The following is an 18,832-nucleotide window of genomic DNA, read 5'->3' as shown; positions in this document are numbered from 1 at the left end:
CATAATTAACCTACAAAGAATTATAGTTGGGGGCAGTGTAGTGGAAAGTTTATTGGATCTAGGATTCAGAAGGACCTGGGTTTGAATCCTACCTATGGTCCAGTCATTTAACCTCCCTGAGTTTCAGTTTCCCCTTCTGGAAAATGGAAATAATACTTGCAAGCACCTACCTTATGGGGCTGTGGTAAGGATCAAAAGGTACTTTGAAAATGAAAGTGCTATATAAATGTTAGCATTTATTATTATTAACTTTAATAATAATATGTAACTTGCTGGTGGAGTTGTGAACTGATCCAGCCATTTTGGAGAGCAATTTGGAACTATGCCCAAAGGGCTATAAAAATGTTCATACCCTTTGACCCAGCAATACCACTTCTAGGGTTGTATCCCAAAGAGATCACACAAGTGGGAAAAGGACCCATATGTACAAAAATATTTATAGCAGCTCTTTTTGTGGTAGCTAAGAATTGGAAATCAAAGGGATGCCCATCAATTGGGTAATGGTTGAACAAGCTGTGGTATATGAAGGTAATGGAATACTATGTGCTATAAGAAATGGGGATGATGCAGACTTCATAACAACCTGGAAAAACCTACACGACATAACGCTGAGTGAGCGGAGCAGAGCCAGAAGAACATTATACACAACCACAGATATATGGATTCTGTGAGGACTAACACTGACAGACTTTGCTTGTCTCAGCAACACAAGGTACAAAGACAACTCCAAAGGACTCAACGATGGAGAATGCTATCTACATCCAGAGAAAGAACTACGAAGTGTGAATGCAGATTGAGGCACACTTCATGCTAACCTTCCCCCCCACCCCCCGCTTTTTTTTCTTTTTTTCTCTTTTGTTTTTGTTTTTGGGTTATTTTTTTTTTTTGGTCCTGTTTCTTCTTTCTCATGATTCATTCCCTTGGTCATAATTCTTCTCCATAAGTTGACTAGTGTGTAAATTAATTCAATGCGAAGTTATATGTGGAAGTTATATGGGATTCCATGCTGTGTTGGGGAGGGAGGGAAGAAAATCTGGAACTCAAAATTATGTAGAGCCAAGTGTCGTAACCTAAAAATAGAAAAAAAATCAAATTAAAAAAAATACTTCTGAGAAAAGCCATAAAAAAAGAAAAAAAAATATGTAACATGGGAACTGGCCTCTAAGGCCCATTCCTTGGAACATGCATAGATATTCCCTGCTTGGTTGCATGTATGACTAGGGGTTTGTGCTGTGTCATGATTAATAATTCCCTAATTGGCTACTGAGCTGGAACTCAGAAGATAAACAAAAGGGGCAGACTACTCCTTTGTTGATCTCTTTTCCTTCCTAGAGCTAGATGAGGCAGGGTTTGTTGGTCTAGAGGACCTCTAAGGTCCCTTCTAGCTCTGAATCCGTAATCTAGTAGGGTTCTTTCTCTCCTCTAAATTTATAATCTTTGATTAATGACTACTTTGATTATTCTTTCTCTGTCTCTCTTTTTCCTGTCTTTTCTTTTCTCAGTGTCTTTAATTTCAGCTAAAATTCCAGCCCGGCCAAGTCATTTAACCTCTTTGGGTCTCTGTTTTTTAATCTATAAAATAAGGAGCTTGTACCAGATGGCCTCCAAGGTTAAAAGTTAGAAGTCTCTTTTCAGAGTGGAGTTTCAGCATTCTGGATCATGGAGTTATAATTAGTTGTCAGATTAAGGGTATGGCTCTCTCTGGGTGGGGCTGTGTGGCGGTCATGGAAGCTTAGGAAGATGATGAACTTGGAAGCCAGAGCGTGTGAGGGCATCTCAATATATTTAATGCATATTGAAGTCCCCAACCATGCAGGCAGGGTTAGGGATTGTCACAGGAGCAATTCCAAGAAAAGCAGACCGAGGCACGTTTTCTCTGAGCAACATAATATAATAATAATAGTTTGTTAGCAGTGTGTGAACCTGTTAATAAAGTTGGTCAGTGGATGCCTCATTGAAGCCAAGGACCCCTAGACCAAGACACAGCTCCTTTTTATAAGCTTAGAATAAAAAACAGAGCAGGGTAGAAATCATACAACTGGTTACAGGGTTGGCAGTATATTAGGGGTGAGGACAATGTGATTGGTTGGAAACTGGGAATGAGGGGCTAGCAACAACCCCCTCCTTCCCTCCTGTGACTAGGAGAAGTTCACTTGCAACGTTAGAGATAATGGACCAGACTTCTGTGGATAACAAACTAGAAACATCCTTGAAGGACGGCTTGGTGATGTAAAGATACTAGACTAGACTCTGGTATCTACTTGCACTTCCAAAGGGTGATAGATTTCCTTGAGGCAAGAATAGAACAATAAATTAGACTTCTAAACTTATCTCATTACAAGCCATTTGAATTTCTGAACTAAATTCAGAGACAAAGAACCGTGACTTTAGGCAGTTATAGGACCAAATCAATTAATTGTAAATAGAATTATTAAAAAATGATCCAGAATCAATTTGATCTTCTCAGAATGGAGAGAAAGACTCCAAGATAGGTACTCACCTTCTTAAGAATGGAGGAAGAATGATTTGGAGGCCTGTAGACAACTATCATAATTAGGATATGGATCTTAGAGCAAAGATGGTTGGAATGAACCTCAAGACAGGAGAGGTTGTTGAGTAAGGATGGCAAAGGGAGAGGCTGGAAGTGGGAAGGAGCAATTAGTATGCTTGTTCCTGTGGCTGGATTAGTGCTTTTGGAATACCACGAATTGAAGAACATCAGTTATTGTTCTCTGGCATAATAGTAGTGCCTCCAAGGACTGTTGAGATGTGTAAGCCTGTTTGTCCTTGTACTAAATAGTTCCCAACTGCTGTGCTTTCCCCCCCTCCAGTCTGCTTATTATAATTCTTTTGTATTGAACATAAGAAAGAGAAAAGGTATGATTGATGATGAGGGCAGTCTGCTGGAGGAGGTGGGAGGGGATGGGATCAGGGGTATAAGTAGAAGGGTTTAACTTAGCGAAGAGAAGGGCTACCTCTTCATCAGAGTGAGGCAGCAAAGAATGGGGCGGGGTTAATTCTAAGAGGTCTTTAGATTTTGAGAAGAAAAATAGAGGGAACTAATAGTGAATGGCTCTATTTTCTCAGTAAAATATGAGGCAAGGTCTTTCATTGAGAGTATGGGAGGGGGTGGTTAGTATGGGAGTCTTGAGGAGAGCAGAAAAAGTTTGGAACTGTCTCTGTGGGGAAATTAGACAGGCAATTAGGGAAGAGAAAAATGATATATTTGCTGCCATGATGGCATGTTTGAGATTAGATAACATAAATCTGTAGTGCAATCAGCATGACTCCATGACTTTTGCAGTACCTGAGGAAGAGCAAAGGAAGCATTTGCTGGGGTAATCCAGGGTTGGAACTCAGAACTTAAAAAAAACCCGCAAATGTTAAAATTGTTTTTATATGTAATTAGGGAAAATATAAAATATTTTTTAAAAAGCTAATTGGATGTCTTATTCCCTTAAAGCCCTTTATTGGTAGTTACAGTTGGCATTTTGGTATAGTGGAAAGAATGCCAGATTTAGAGTCAGAGGTTCTGTTTTTAAATCTTAGCTCTTTACTTACTCCCTGTATGACCTTGGACAAGTCATCTTTCCTTTTTGGGCCTCAATTTCCTAATCTGTAAAATTAACTTTGGACTAAATGACATTTCAGTTGATTGGGATCAAAAGAGAAGAAAAAAAATAATTGCAAATCTTGTCATAATGTACATTCTTACAGTGATCTAAAGATGACTGTTTTTCCAAACATTTTTATTTTTCATCGTTGTTGTTCAGTAGTTTTGGTTGTATTTAACCCCATCTGGGATTTTCTTGGCAAAGATAACTGGAGTGGTTTTGACATTTCCTTCTCTAGCTCATTTTGCAGATGAGGAAACAGACAAACAGGATTAAGTGACTTGCCCAGGGTCATATACCTAGTAAGTGTCTGGAGCCAGATTTGGACTCAGTTCTTCCTGATTCCAGGTCGGAGCACTCTGTCCACTATGCCACCTAACTCCCCTTTCATCATTCCAGGAATATAGAGGAAAAATCCAAATGATATACTTTAGATTGGAGCTAAAATATAAAATGGAATTTAACCTAAGATTCAGGTAGATAGGATGTGATTGGGGAAAGTTCCTTTTCTAATTAGAAAGAAAGAAATTTAAAAGGAAACATAGAGAAGGGAGACTTTCCTTGTGAAATTTTTATTATGTAAACCCAATTAAATGTTTCTACTCCATGTTTTATTCAGCTTTTGTTCAACTAAAATAAAACTTTTACTTTTTAAACAAGCTATTAATGAGTTTATAACAATCTTTTTATTTCTGGTTTTTCTATCTTCTTGTTGTCAGATGTATTTAAACACGGGGTGGTGATGAGAGCCGATATGGAATATAAAATGATGAATAATTTCAGAAAAATACATATACTACTTTATATTTTTTGCAAGTTTAAAAACAAAATATGTATTTATGTATATTTTGTCCATGTGCATCATGGAATTCTAAGAGAATTTTTATATTATCACTTTTGTATGGGGGATATAAATTGGTACATATGGTAGCTTCCTAGTCTGTAGGAGGAGAATAAGACTTGATTGACTAAGTGACTTGCTTAAAGTTATATCATCAGTTACAAATAGAACATAAAGCAAAATCTCTATAGCTCCTGATTTCCATCCCTGAGAAGATTCAGTTTATTTAAGCGATGGCAAATATCACTCTATAGAATGGATCTTAAAGAAGTTTCTCATTTTAGTAGTGTTTGAATCATGAAGAAATAATACTCCTAAGTCAGAGTCATATCATGGGTCTGTGACTCTCTAAACATATTTATTTGAAAAAAATTTTTAAAAATACTCTTTTAATTTCAACTTTGATACTTTAAAAATCCGCACTTTCTTTGGGGGTGGATACTTCTTTCACTGACCCAGATTACAGTTCCTCCTTGATGTAGTAAATAGCTTTCCTGAGTTGTAATCTCTCCCCATCCTCCAATTCTTAAGCCATGAAAAGGTAAACATTGCATTTTCTTCTGTTTTGAAATAGGTTTTGTCAGATTTTTAGAAGGTTATTACATCATATTAATAACAAAAAGGAGGAAGATGGCAGATATTGGAGGACATGCAGTATACAAGATAGAAGATACAAATATGATCTATATACCAAATGATTCTGTACGAGTTACTCATCCTGATGAAGCTAGGTAACTACTAGTGATTAACTATCTTTACTTGTGATGTTACAGATTAAGGAAATAAAGTATATTTTGAAGGTTGCATATATTATTTTAAAAGTGGTGTTTTATTTTGTTGTATTTGGCTAAATACCATTTTGAGACTTACAGAGCAAATAATAGATGTGCCTTATAGCAAAGATCACATTGTAAAGATTGAAACTAATCAAGGAATGCATTTCTGTGTTTAAGAATAGGCAGGTAAAACTTGGTCTCATTAAAAAGAATTCTTAGAATAATATTCATTCTGTCATTTTAATCCAAACACATAAAATCATTTTAGTTCTAGTATTTTAAGTGACCAGGCAGACGGGGAAACTTTAGTAGTTGCCTTTGTGTCCAAAACAGTTGGTAACCTAAAGTGACATGCAAATTCACTGGGCCAGAATTAGTTATTATTGACATAAGCTTTATGTTATAATTTCTTACATTAAAATCCCCTTTAATATGCTAAATATAGGGTTTTTTTTTACTACAATTACTTGTTTTATACAGTTTGGAATTGAAGTTGCAAGATTTTGACATACATTCTTTAATCTTTTAAACAGTCCATTTTTCCAAGTCTAGCTTTGAGTATGTAGGCAAACCTTAGAGATACTATGGGTTCAATTCCAGACTACCACAATAGTTAGTCACATGAATTTTTTGGTTTCCCAGTGCATATAAAATTTATGTTTACACTATACTGTATTCTATTAAGTGTGCAATAGTATTATGTCTAAAAAATCCGTGTACATACCTTAGTTAAAAATACTGTGTTGCTAAAAGATGCTAATGATCTGAGCCTTTAGTGAGTTATAATCTTTTTGCTAGTGGAGGGTCTTGCCTTGATGTTGATGGCTGCTGACTGATCAGGGTGGTGGTTACTCAAGGTTAGGGTGGCTGTGGCAATTTCTTAAAATAAGACAACAATGAAATTTGCTGCATACAACATTTATTTATTAAGTTCATTGTTTTATATGGATGCAGGTTGTGGCACCCCCAAAACAATTACAGTAGTAAGATCAAAGATCACTGATCACAGATCACCATAACAGGTATAATAATAATGAAAACGTTTGCAGTATTGGGAGAATGACCAAAATGTGATACAGAGACACAATGTGAGCACATGCTGTTGGAAAAATGGCACTAATAGACTTGATTGACACAATGTTCCCACAAACCTTCAATTTGTAAAAAAAAAACCCACAATATTTGTGAAGCACAATAAAACAGTGTATGCGTGTATCACTTAGGTTTTCAAAAACAACGCATGCCTGTATCACTTAGAATTTTCAAGGGGATTTAAATCAGGGAAGTTCTTACTCTTGGCTAAATTTCTTAACTTTTCGTGATGTGTGACATGGTGCAAGGTTGTGTTGCCATAGTCCATTTCCATTTGGCAGTAGCTATAATTCTAGAGCAATTCTGCTTCTCAATATTTCAGTAAATCTATCAGAGTTCTTCATTCTCTTAATGAAGATGAAATTTCTAGGACCAGTGGAAGTAGCAGTGTCACTAAAACAAATTTTTTGGGGGGGTTGCTATTTTACTTGATGAAGGTGCCCAGATGTTACATGCTCACTTGGACTTCTTTTGACAACAATTTTGATATATGAATGAAATGAATGAAAAAAGCAAATTTCATCAATAAAAACTACCTTTTTCCAAACTTCAGTACTTGTCTTTGTATTCTCTTTCCCATGATGAACATTTTTCCTTCGTGTTCATCCTTCTTGCTGTTTTTCCAACTCCTAGAAGTCTATAGTATACTGTAGAAGTATACTCCTCTAGTTGTCAAGTCCCTCTGAAGGTCTTTGCTTATTTTCTTAAGATTAATTAGGCTATTCAGTATTGTTTGATGAAGAACTGTGAATGACTTAGCTATTCTCAGCAATACAATGATCCAAGACAATCCCAAAGAACTCTTGATGAAGCATACTATCTGCCTCCGGAGAAAGAACTGATATTAATTGAATACAGACTGAAGCATGCTATTTTTCACTTTCTTTCATTTTTTCTTTTATTCAAGTCTTCTTGTACAGAATGACTAATAGGGAAATGTTTTACGTAATTGCCTGTGTATAGCCTAGATCTGATTGCTTACCATCTCAGGGAGGGAGAGGGAAGGGAAGGAAGGAGCAATAGAATTTGGAACTCAAAACTTTAAATAAAAATATTTTTAAAAATTTTAAAAAAGATTAATTAGGCTGTTGCATAGCAGTAACTTTGTCAGTCTCTGGTGTTTTTTATTTTTGATTGCACTTTCCTTTGCCCATCAGAGCAACTGATAATGTTCAATGATCCTTGAATCACTTAACTTCCTCACACCAACAGCCAACGCAATGTTTCTAGCAGTCTTTGAAGTATACATCAAAACCAAAGGGCACATCGAAAGTGTAGTGAAGAGTACATCAAAAGGTATATCAAAAGACAGCAATAAAATATGTGTGTATGTCATGAAACCCAACACTCAACTGATAGAAAATTAAAATGTGGAAAACCAACTCAATCCAATTTCGTCTGGTTAAGGTCATAGGATATTTGTACCGTCTAGTTTACAGGTTGTGAGGAAAGCCTGTTATAACCTTAAAGTGCTACATACATGTGAATTATTTTCATTATCAAAAATGCATGCATGCATATATAAAGGTTGGGTGATGAAAATGTCAAAGAATTCAATGACTATGATATTCTTTGTTTTGTATTTTTTTCTTTAGATATCTGCGAATATTTCAGAACGTAGACCTATCCAGCAATTTTTATTTTAGGTAAGTTTGGATTTACCTTGGGGGTTAATTGATCAATTAAAATTTAATTTCTTTTGTAGAAGGAGCATAGAGTAGGAAAAAATCAGGGACTTACTAACTCTTACTCTGCTTCTTAAAAAAAAACCCAAAATTTTAATGTAGAATTTTAACTTAAAGAAAATCTGTTACTAAAAAATCTGGGTAGATGAACTAGGTGATGATTACTTATATTACAAAAACATTTTCTGTTGTACAAAAGGGCTCATCTCAAGATTCCTTATTTAGGTTCACTTTAAACATGGTTTACAAAGCATTGATTTTTTTGGGGGGGGCAGGGCAATTGGGGTTAAGTGACTTGCCCGAGGTCACACAGCTAGTACATGTGTCAAGTGTCTGAGGCCGGATTTGAACTCAGGTCCTCCTGACTCCAGGGCTGGTGCTCTATTCACTGCACCACCTAGCTGTCCCACAATGCATTGATTTTTATACTTCATAAAAATTGTGTCTATTTTGTTAGGTGAGGTAAGATATTTTGGGGGTGGTGTTTTTTCTTTTAGTCTAAACCTGTGATTTGATTTATGTAGGGAAGACCAGCTATGGAAAATCATTCCGCCAATGAAAATTATTGAAAACTGTTTTAAATTACTTTAAATAATATGCTCTTTAAATAAGATTGCTACTGTTAAATCAAGAACTTAACAACTTTTGTCACTGTGAAACAAAAGTATTTGAACAAATGTGGCTATTTTTTTCAAATGTGACTATTGAAATAATTGGAATAATCAATAAATGTAATACTATTATATTTGAAAGATAAAGCAGAAAAATCACTCTCAATCAAGCCTTACACGTGAATTAAAGAAAAAAAATTATAATTATGCCAAACAATAGTGTGTGCAGCTCCTTCTGCAGAAATGTTAGAAACTTGGTTAATTGTATCTTATTATACTTACCATAATAATGTAAGATGTAATGAATAGTAATTAAAAGTATTCTGAAAACAAGTTCACACAGAGAGTGAAAATATTCTGGCTGCACTTTGAAATTCTCTGCTAACAGTTAAACAGAATGGAACTACCAAAAAAAGAAAGTTGCTATGGTGAAATCTGTTGTGAAAAGCATCTCTTGGCCCCCAAAACCCAAACTTTATTTGTACAGGTTTTAGATTAAGGTCTGAATTCAAAGCCCGTCTATCAGAGAAACCATTATTAGATGGCCAAATGGTCTCTGTAAGCATACCTTAGTTTACACCATTAGCATATATCTGTGCTGTATTGACATTATTCATGACACTCATTTATTAAGTAATGTAACAACTTTTAAAAATTTAAAAATGGGTAAGTTAAAACAATAAAATTGTTTAGCCAGTGTTATCGTGTTCCTTTTGGTCTGTTTTAAGGTTGGCCAGCTAAAACAGTTCATGACCTGAGGTCCAAACTTCTGGTGATGGTGTCCCAGCCCTCCCTCCCCACCCCAGCCCCATCCTCTGGCACACTTATTAGGTTGATCCTTGGATATCAGACACTGAGCTGTGACTGGGCCCATACTGAGCATCATACTGGGAATTAATTTCTGGTTGGGGAAAAATAAAAGTCCTTATCAAATTATATTTAGGCTACATATAGGCAGCTAGATGGTGAAATGGATAGAGCACTGGCACTGGAGTCAGGTAGACCTGAGCTCAAATCAGGCCTCAGACAGTTATTAGCTGCATAACTAGCAAATCATTTAACCTCTGCCTGCCTCAGTTTCCTAAGCTACAAAATGGGGATAATAGCAGCACCTACCTTGAAAGGTTATGGTGAAGATCAAATGAGATAATATTTTTTAAGCACTTAACAGTGACTGGCACATAGTAGGTGCTATATATTCCTTTCTCCTTCCCTTCCCCTTATATTTCAATGATGACTAAATGTAAGGCAGTACACTAAAGTGAACTTCAATTTTAATTTTTTAAAAGCATGTCCTCAAGAGCTTATAGTCAAAAAGTGACTATCTAAGAAATGCCGCTTAACTGAATCATACAAATCCATGAATCTAAGTTTTTCATCTTGTACTGTGTATTTTGTGTCCAAATTCAACATATCCGAAATAGAAATCATTACTGTTCTTCCCTTAACCCTCCTTCTCTTGAATTTCTCTATTACTGTCAAGGACACACTCCCAGTCATCCAGGTTCTTGTTCCTGGTTTCGTATTCAACTTCTTTCTCTTGCTCATCCCACGTATCGAATCAGATTCATATCATGTAATTTCTTTCACAACAACATCTTACTCATATATCCCTCTATCTACTTGCACAGCCACTATGCTAGATCAGGTCTTCAGGACCTCTCACTGCAGTAGCTCTCTAATTGGTCTCCCTGCCCCCAATCTCTCCTCACTCTGGTCCATCCTCCACGTAGCTGCCAAAGCGATTTTCCTAAAGTGTAGGTTGGACCATGTCATCCCCCTGTTCAGTGAACTCTTAGTGGCTCGCCATTACCTCCAGAATCAAATATTAAGTCTTTTGTTTGGCATTTAACAACCTAGACCCTTTCTAGCTTTCCCAATTTCTTATATATTTCTGCCTTCCATACAATCTAGGATCCAAACATACTGGCTTATTTGTCACTCTTTGAACATGATGCCATCTCATGTGTTCTTGCCTTTGTACTGGATGTTCCCCATGCCTGGAATGTTCCCCCTCCCAACCTGATTCTTAGAATCCCTGATTTCTTTTAAGATTCAACTCAAGTGCCATCTCTTCTGAGAAGTCTTTCATGTTCCTCTCAGCTGCTAATGCCACTCTAACATTATCTTCCATTTACTTTGTATTTATCTTGTATATTTTGATGTAAATTTATTATGTCTCCATTAGAAATGTAAGTTTCTTCAGGGCAGGAATTGTTTTTGCTTTTTCTTTGTATCATCAGCATTTAGCTTAGTATGTTGCATATAGTACTTAATAAATGATTGTTGATTGATTTGTTTGTATGAATTTGTAATTCATGCAATGAACTATGAAATTATTCCCTAGCAATAATTATGTTAAGTTTGTGTTGTGATTTCTGGACAGAAATTCTTCTAAGTGAAATAATAAATGCAGAATAATTTAGTTTATGCAGTTATAATTCATATGGGAAGTCAGGGCTGTGAGAAAGATTCTGTACTTTTCTCTATGGTTCTTAATACATTTAAATTCTAATTTTAGTTACAGCTATGATTTGTCCCATTCGCTTCAATATAACTTGACTGTTTTGAGAATGCCACTAGAAATGTTAAAAACTGAAACAGCTCAGACTCGACAGGAGAGTTTTGACATCTTTGAAGATGAAGGACTAATAACACAGGGTGGCAGTGGTAGGTGACTTCTTCTATATTTGGGGATATGTTTTATATATATGATTGCTACAAAATCTTCATTAAATTTTCTGTAATTTTCATAAAGACTATATCTTTATTGTCCCATAGTAGTACTATATTTTTGTAATTTGACCAATATAATTTTCAGACTTGATTAATCATTTTGTAACTTAATGTATATGACATCCAGAAAATTGTATGCTGACATTTCTCAGAATTTAATAATCTGCTTTTATTCAAATTGTATTTTATGATATTCATATCTAGAACTGTGGTCAAGTTCCAAATGGAGAATTCACCTTTGTGCACACCTCAGAACAAACTCCCTCTTCCTAGAGGCCAGCTCAATTTGGTTTAGTTTCAGAAAATGTCACAAGAAGCCAAATATAGCAAGTTAGAGTCAAGTCTTGTTTTGTCTAGACCTTATGGGTTAAAATGAGTACAGCCTATAGTATCCTTGTATTTGATAAGGCGTGACTTAGGCAGGCAAGGTTTGTTCTTCCGTTGGTTATATAGAATGGACAGCATGGCACATAGTAAGTATTTGATAAGTGTTCATTGATTGATTGATGGATAGTTCCTACTTTCAAGACTACCCTCATTCAGATATCTTAGCTGCCAGCCACAGCACTGGAGGGAAACAGAGATCAAACTGAAGTGTTCTGTATAAATTCTTTGAAATTTTGTTAAAGCTAGAAGCTTCACTGAGCATGTGCAAAGTCTTGGTACTATTCCAGACTTGAATGTTAATTGGATATTTGAATTAAGACCATGCCACCATTCCTAGGCCTAGTAGATTGATGTATGTAAGAAAGTCACAGTGGGTGAAAGGCCTATTACTATAGGCCACAATTTTGGACTAATAACTTTCTAATTTTAAAAGAAATTATAGCTTTCCAATTTATAGAGCAAATCAAGGTATATTTTTCTTTTTTTAAATTAATTTTTTTAATGAGCAAAATTCCACCCTTTTTCTCTCCCATCCAAATGAGAACAAAAGAAAACCAAAACCCCTGTTATAGACATGTATAATCCAGAAAAACAAATTTCTGCAGTGGTCATGTGTCAAAGAAAATATACATATACACATATTTATGTCTTATCCTACACTCCTAGTTTTTCACTTCTCAGGAGATAGCTAGTATATTTCATGTCCTCTGAAATCGTGGTTGGTCATTGTTATGGTCAGAGATCCTGCCTTTCAAAGTTGTCCTTACAATTTTGTTGTCATCATATAAATTGTTCTCCTAGTTCTATTCACTCTACTCTGCATCAGTTCATATAAATCTTTTCAGGTTTCCTCTGAAAGCATCTCCTTCATTATTTCTTACAGCACAATAGTATTCTATTGAATTTATATATCTTATTTTGTGCAGCCATCTCCCAATTCATGGAGATTCCCTCAGAGTCCCATTCTTTGCCACCTCAATAATGTCTGTAAATATTTTTTCTACATTATTGTTTAGTTTGTTTTGCTTAGGACTAATCTCTCCTTTAATCTACCGTACCTCTAATTCCCCCTTTTCCCTTCTCCCTCCTTGCTCCTGTTTCCCTGTTTGATTGAAATGTAGTTCTGTATCCAGGTGTGTGTGTGTGTGTGTGTATTCTTCCCTCCTTTGACCAGTTCAGATGAGAGTGAGGTTCAATTGTCAGCCATTCCCCCCACACTTTCTTCCTTGTTTTACTTGTGACCTTGAATGTATTAGATGATTTCTCCTGACTTTCCTTTCCCTCTACCCACCTCCCCTCCCCAGTGTATTCTTTTCTGTCTTTTCCATTCTTCTTTTAAGATCATCAAGACATAACAGAACCACTCCCAGGTCTTCCGTCTAATTAGATTCCCTCTCTGAACTCTGATGATGATAGGGTTCAGAGGGTACACATTTATCATGCCCCCATGTTGAAATGTAAACAGTTTATCCTTGTTCAGTCCTTTATCGTTGTTTGTGTTTAATTTTTTATATGTCTCTTAACTCCTGTGTTTGAACTTCAAAGTTTCTATTGAACGTCTGGTATTGTATTTTTTCTTCTGCTTAGGAATGCTCAAAAGTTCTCTATTTCCTTAAAGGCCCATCTTTCCTTCTCCCCTCCCCCCTGGAGTATTTGCTAGTTTTTTTGCCTTCTGGAATATGATATTCCAGTTCTCTGTATAGTGGTGGGTACTAAATCTTGTGTGATTCTGACTGTGGCTTGAAATCTTTCTTGTTGGCTGGTTGCAATATTTTTGCTGTGATATGGAAACCCTGGATTTTGGTTATAATGTTCCTGAGAGTTTTCATTTTGGGGTTTCTTTCTGGAGGTAACTGGTAGATTCTTTCAGTATCTACTATGGTTTCTTGTTCTAATGGTTCTGAACAGTTTTCTTGAAATATGTTTAGGCTTTTCTTTTTTTTTTGACATGGTGGTGGTAGTGGTTGGGGTGATCATAGAATCTGGGTTGTACAATGGTCCTTAATTTTCCCCTCTTGATCTGTTTTCTAGGTTAGTTGTTTTTGCCATGAAATTCCTTGCATTTTTTTCATTTTTGACTTTGTTTCAGTACTTCTTGTTGCCTTATAGTGTCATTGGATTTTGTTTGGGCCAGTCCAATTTTTAGGGAGTTCCTTGCTTTGGCAAAGTTTTGTCCTTCTTGTGCCAAGTTGCTAATTCCTTTTCTAATTCTTTGTTCCATAGCTCTCATTTTTTCCCTTTAACATTCTCATTTCATTGATTAAAAACATTTAAAAACTCTTATGAAAAATCTTGCTTTATTGATTCTGGAGTTCTAGTTGAAGTTTTGGTCCATGCTGTGTTTTTCTTTGAGGTTTTGCTTATAGATGTTTTGGAGTCATTCTCTTCTTCTAGACTTGTGTCTTGCATATCCATGTCACCATAAATTCTCTTTATGGTGAGATTCTTCTTTATGTGCTTATTCTTCCAGATTATATCATAATTTTTTTCTGGAAAATTAATTTGGTATTATGAAGACAAAAACCTTTAAATTCATAGGAATAAAGAGATTTAGACAGCAGTAAAGTAACACGAGTAGTGCTTTTGTAAAGCTCCCATACTGAGGAAAGGTCAATTTAAGGGATAGCTTTGGGAGATGACATAGACTGCCACAGAGGAATGGTGTAATTTGAATTAAATCCTATTTTATAATACCAGATATAGAAATTTATATAGATATTTGTTGTTCCAAGGACCTGATTAATTAAAAAAATGGTGCTGATTATCTTCTATACACAACTCTGATGAGTCTCTTCAGTTTCCACCCAACTAAACTTATTAGGTGCTTTATAAATACTTGCTAGTGGCAAAATTCTGGTACCCAGTCATGGTGTGGAGGTGAGCCTGGGTTCTCAAAGACCCTGTTGGAGAAAGGCAAACTCTTGCTGATTCTGGCACACTGGAAGGTCTTTGAGTTCAGGCCTGGTGATTGAGGGGTTCATCACCAGTTTGCCTCAGTTGGGCTTCTCAAAGACTATTTGCTAAACTATAGGTTGCTAATATATACATCTATGAACTCACAGAACCTTAAAATTTAAGCTGTGACATTGACTGACACATAGTATAAATCATGTCCTCAGAAATGATAAGCTTTTCTTAGGAAAAGCCTTATATAAAGTAGTTATTACTATTGTCTTTCAACCCTGTTCTTATAAAGAGATTTTAGTATATTCAATATATTTTAAAACATGTTCTTAATGTATCTCTGTCATTGTTGGCTACTGTAAGTTGAAATTGCCTGCAAAGCAGATTTATGTCTCTTCATTCCATTTGTACCATACCTAGCAGTGGTTTTTCCACAGGCTTTAAATGACAATCAAATATATAAAAGGTATTATATTGTTCCTCCCAGCTTTCAGCCAGCCAGCTGGGGCCAGAATCTGTCATGGGTTGGCTGTGACTGAGTGAGGTCCATGGCAGTGATAGGAATCTTCTTGGATGAGGCTTAGGGGGTTGGGAGGGTGAGGTTGAAGATGCAAAATTTTAGATGAGGTGGGGGACAGGGATAGTGTGTGGTACAGACTTGTCAGTCAAATTATCTAAAACCAGTAAACAGAGCTGTGGAGCGGAAGACTATAGGGGGTAAGCAACATTGGAAACTTAAGCAAGAACAAGCCCAGTAATGACATGGAGATCCCAGGAGGCTAGTAGGGAGTGAGGTCCAGGCTGCGGCTTCACTTCTTGGTATTAAAGTTATCAACAAAGTTTGGAGCTTGGCAAAGAGCTCTTTTAGTTTTCTTCCTAAATGACTGAAGGTGCTTGCCTTTTTTTATGTCCAACCATGCACAGTCAGACCCACTGTCCAATTCTCAGCTCGAGGGAGGTAGCCTGCCTGGGCAACTCTTGTTCTCAGTGGTGCTGACAGACATGCTGACAATAGTAACACTATTCAATCACTGAGTTTATTCTGAAGTTTAAACTAAAAGCTGAAGGGCTTAGTTTCACTTACTTCTGTTACCTTTCTGATATCCCTTTTCATTTTTCCAGGTGTATTTGGGATTTGCAGTGAACCGTATATGAAGTATGTGTGGAATGGGGAACTTTTAGATATAGTAAAAAACACCGTCCATCGTGACTGGCTATTATATATTATTCATGGCTTCTGTGGACAGTCAAGTATCCTTAATTGGTCATATTCCAAGCTGTTTTGGGATTGAAATTATAGAGGCAGAAGGTGGCTATATGTAAACCAAAGACATAATTATTTATCAGTAAGTAGACTTTAGTTATCAGCAAATTTACTGAGGTATGCGTTGAATGCAAGGGCACTAAGCTAGGCACTGGGAATACAAAGAGATTTTGTAATTCAGTTCAACCTCTAATAAGTGCCCTCTATGTGCAAGGCACTCTTAGTTCCTGGGGATATGGAGACAAAAAGAAACAGTTCCTGCCCTCAGGTTTACATTTTACAGGCTATGGCCTAGGCCCTCAAGAGATTTATAGTCTGGTTGAAACAGAATATAAATATAAGAAGATAAATAACACCATAAGCTTGTTTATACTAAATACCAGAAGAATGGCATAAATGCTAAATATCACAAGAATTAAAAGGACAGAACAATCACTCTAACCACATCTCTGAGAAAAAAGAGAAAGCTTCATGGATGAGATTAAGATTTGGATAAACCGAGACCAATGGGAAGTATATTCCACTTATGCTCTATGACAAAAACATAGAAGTGGGGGAACCTGCATGTTAGTGCTTAAGGAACAAGGAGAGCATTTTCACTAGAGTAGAAGATTCTTGGAGAGCAGACAGTTCTCAGACTTTTTAGTCTCAGAGCCCCTTTATACTGTCGAAAATTACTGAGGACCCCAAAGAACTTTTATTTCTTTTTTATTTGTTTGTTGATATTTACTGTATTAGAAATTGGTAAAATTTAAAAATATTTATTTACTCATTTAAAAATAACAATAGTAAGCTCACTACATGTTAAACACAAATAATATTTTTACATGAAAAATTGCTGTATTTTTCAAAACAAAAAAATTTGAGAAAGAATGACATTGTCTTACATATTTATTGCAGATCTCTTTAATAGCTGGATTAATAAAACTAAGCTAGAGTCTCTTATTTATGTTGTTTTGGTAGAAGTATGTAAAGAAAATCTGGCCTTATGCACATACATAGTTAGAAAAGAGAAGGGTATTTTAATAGGCAAATATCACCTTAGTGTTAGTATTTTCATGAAAATAGAACTCGAAATGTTGAGGGTTGAGGGAGCCAAGGTCCAGGAACCCCAAGACTGGAGTTTCCAGACGAGGTCATTGAGGGGAAGTGCCCCTCAAGGACCTGAGTATTGGAGAGGGTTGGGGCCGTCTGGAATGAATGGGATCTTAAGCATTCTTTGAGTCAAGGTGGCAAAGATTTATTACGCTTTACAGCAGGCAAGAGTTCTTAGGGAACCTGCAACCTTACAGGGGCGCAGGAAAGTTTATATACTTGATTTGGGGGTGAAACATGTCAATTAGATGTTTTGGGGTGGGATTAGGAAGTGGTTAAGGGATGGTCAGTTCTTAAAGGAACAAGCACTTTTTGTATCTACTGCTCAAGTATCTTACCCAGAATTCACTGGGAAATAGTCCAAGGCGGGGCAACCTGGGGGTATGGTTTTCACTGTGAAAAGTCACTAAGTCAACTAACAGTCAGGGCTGACTGGAAATATCCAGGTGGCTTCCATCAAATGTCTTGTTAGACAAGGTGAATGTAAGGGAGTATACATTTGACTAGGATACATATCGGTAAGGTCAGTAAGTAGTAAATATTGTTATGTCCCAGTGCACAGACAATTAGCATGTACACAGGGAATCCAAACTAATAAATTCTATACGTGCAGCTGGCCACAGTATCAGGAGGAGAGAGAAATGTTTTTGCTAAGGCATATTGCCCTTGAACTGGAGAGCAAATGCTAGGGCCAATGCTTTGAAGCTAGGGAGAGATGTGATTTTAGAACTGGATGTGATTTTGGAATTGGGGTCCAGGCACAGGCACCTAAGCAGAGACTAAGGAGAAATGTTAGAATTAGATTTAGGGTTCAAGCACAAGCACCCAAGCACTCCTTCCTGACCTCATGGACCCCCTAAAAGTATCTCAGGGACCCCCAGGGATCCACACACCATACCCTTGAGGATCTTATATGGGGGAATGATGGGAAATCATATTGGAGAAATGAAAATATAGGGACCAGATTGTGGAAGGATTTGAATGTCGGACTAAGAAAACTATAGTCAGTAAGTTCTATGAAGTGTTTTTAAGCAGGGAGTGACATATGCAAAGCAGTGTTTCAAGAAGAATAATCTTCAGAAGTGTGTAGGATAGATTGGAGCCAGAAAAGAGAGAAAGCATAGATACTAGAATCCACTTGTAGCAACCCAACTGTGAAGTGATGAGGGCCTAGACTAGGGCGAAGTCACTGGGAGTGGAAAGGAAGGGATTGATGTGAGAAATTGTAAGGCATTGCTTGTGGGATTAGGCCCAGGTCATACAGTGGGAAAAACAAAAAGTTTCTATAAAGAATTTAAAGTCTTTTTTGTGAGGTAGGTTGAGCTCTGGTTAGAGTGTCAAGCTCAGTTTTATGGACCATTTTTCTCTCTTAAGTGTTTAGATTTACCCATTTTCCATTGATTTTATTTTAGAGTTATGCTGAAAACAATTTGAGAAAGTGGTATTGTATTCTTAAGTCTTAAAGGAATCAGTTTAGGTAGAAACTTTGAAAAGAACTCTAAGTGTGTAATTTGTAGAAATTGTAATAGAATTTTATGAGGCCTTGTGAAGCCTTCCTTTTTCACCATGGTTGTAATTTTCATTTTTTTTCACTGCATTTTACCACATATTTAGTACTCTACAGACAAATTTAAGAAAAGGGTCATTTTGATGTGATAGAATTCTAGAATGTTAGAGCCGTAATGGCCCTTTACAAGGCATCTATCCCAACCTTCTCTTTTTATAGGGGAGGAAAGTGAGGCCTAGAGAAGTTACATGATTTACAAGGTAAAACAGCTATTTAATGACAAAACCAGGGTTAGAACCAAGCTCTCCACACTTCTGGAA

General features: G+C 36.4%; 1 protein-coding gene across 2 annotated transcripts in view; it reads left to right on the top strand.

The window, feature by feature from the left end:
* Positions 1-18,832, top strand: part of FIG4 (FIG4 phosphoinositide 5-phosphatase) — a 144,281-nt gene that overhangs the window by 22,954 nt on the left and 102,495 nt on the right. For both annotated transcript variants that reach the window (XM_036769036.1, XM_036769037.1), the window contains 4 exons: positions 5,030-5,186; positions 7,919-7,969; positions 11,141-11,289; positions 15,769-15,897. In XM_036769036.1, coding sequence (XP_036624931.1) covers positions 5,030-5,186; positions 7,919-7,969; positions 11,141-11,289; positions 15,769-15,897 — 486 coding nt within the window. The remainder of the gene's footprint in view (positions 1-5,029; positions 5,187-7,918; positions 7,970-11,140; positions 11,290-15,768; positions 15,898-18,832) is intronic.

The sequence above is a fragment of the Trichosurus vulpecula genome, chromosome 7 (genome assembly GCF_011100635.1).
Source record: "Trichosurus vulpecula isolate mTriVul1 chromosome 7, mTriVul1.pri, whole genome shotgun sequence".
NCBI classification, from domain to species: Eukaryota; Metazoa; Chordata; class Mammalia; order Diprotodontia; family Phalangeridae; genus Trichosurus; species Trichosurus vulpecula.
Note: the sequence above shows the minus strand (reverse complement) of the source record. Positions and strands in the feature narration are given on the sequence as shown.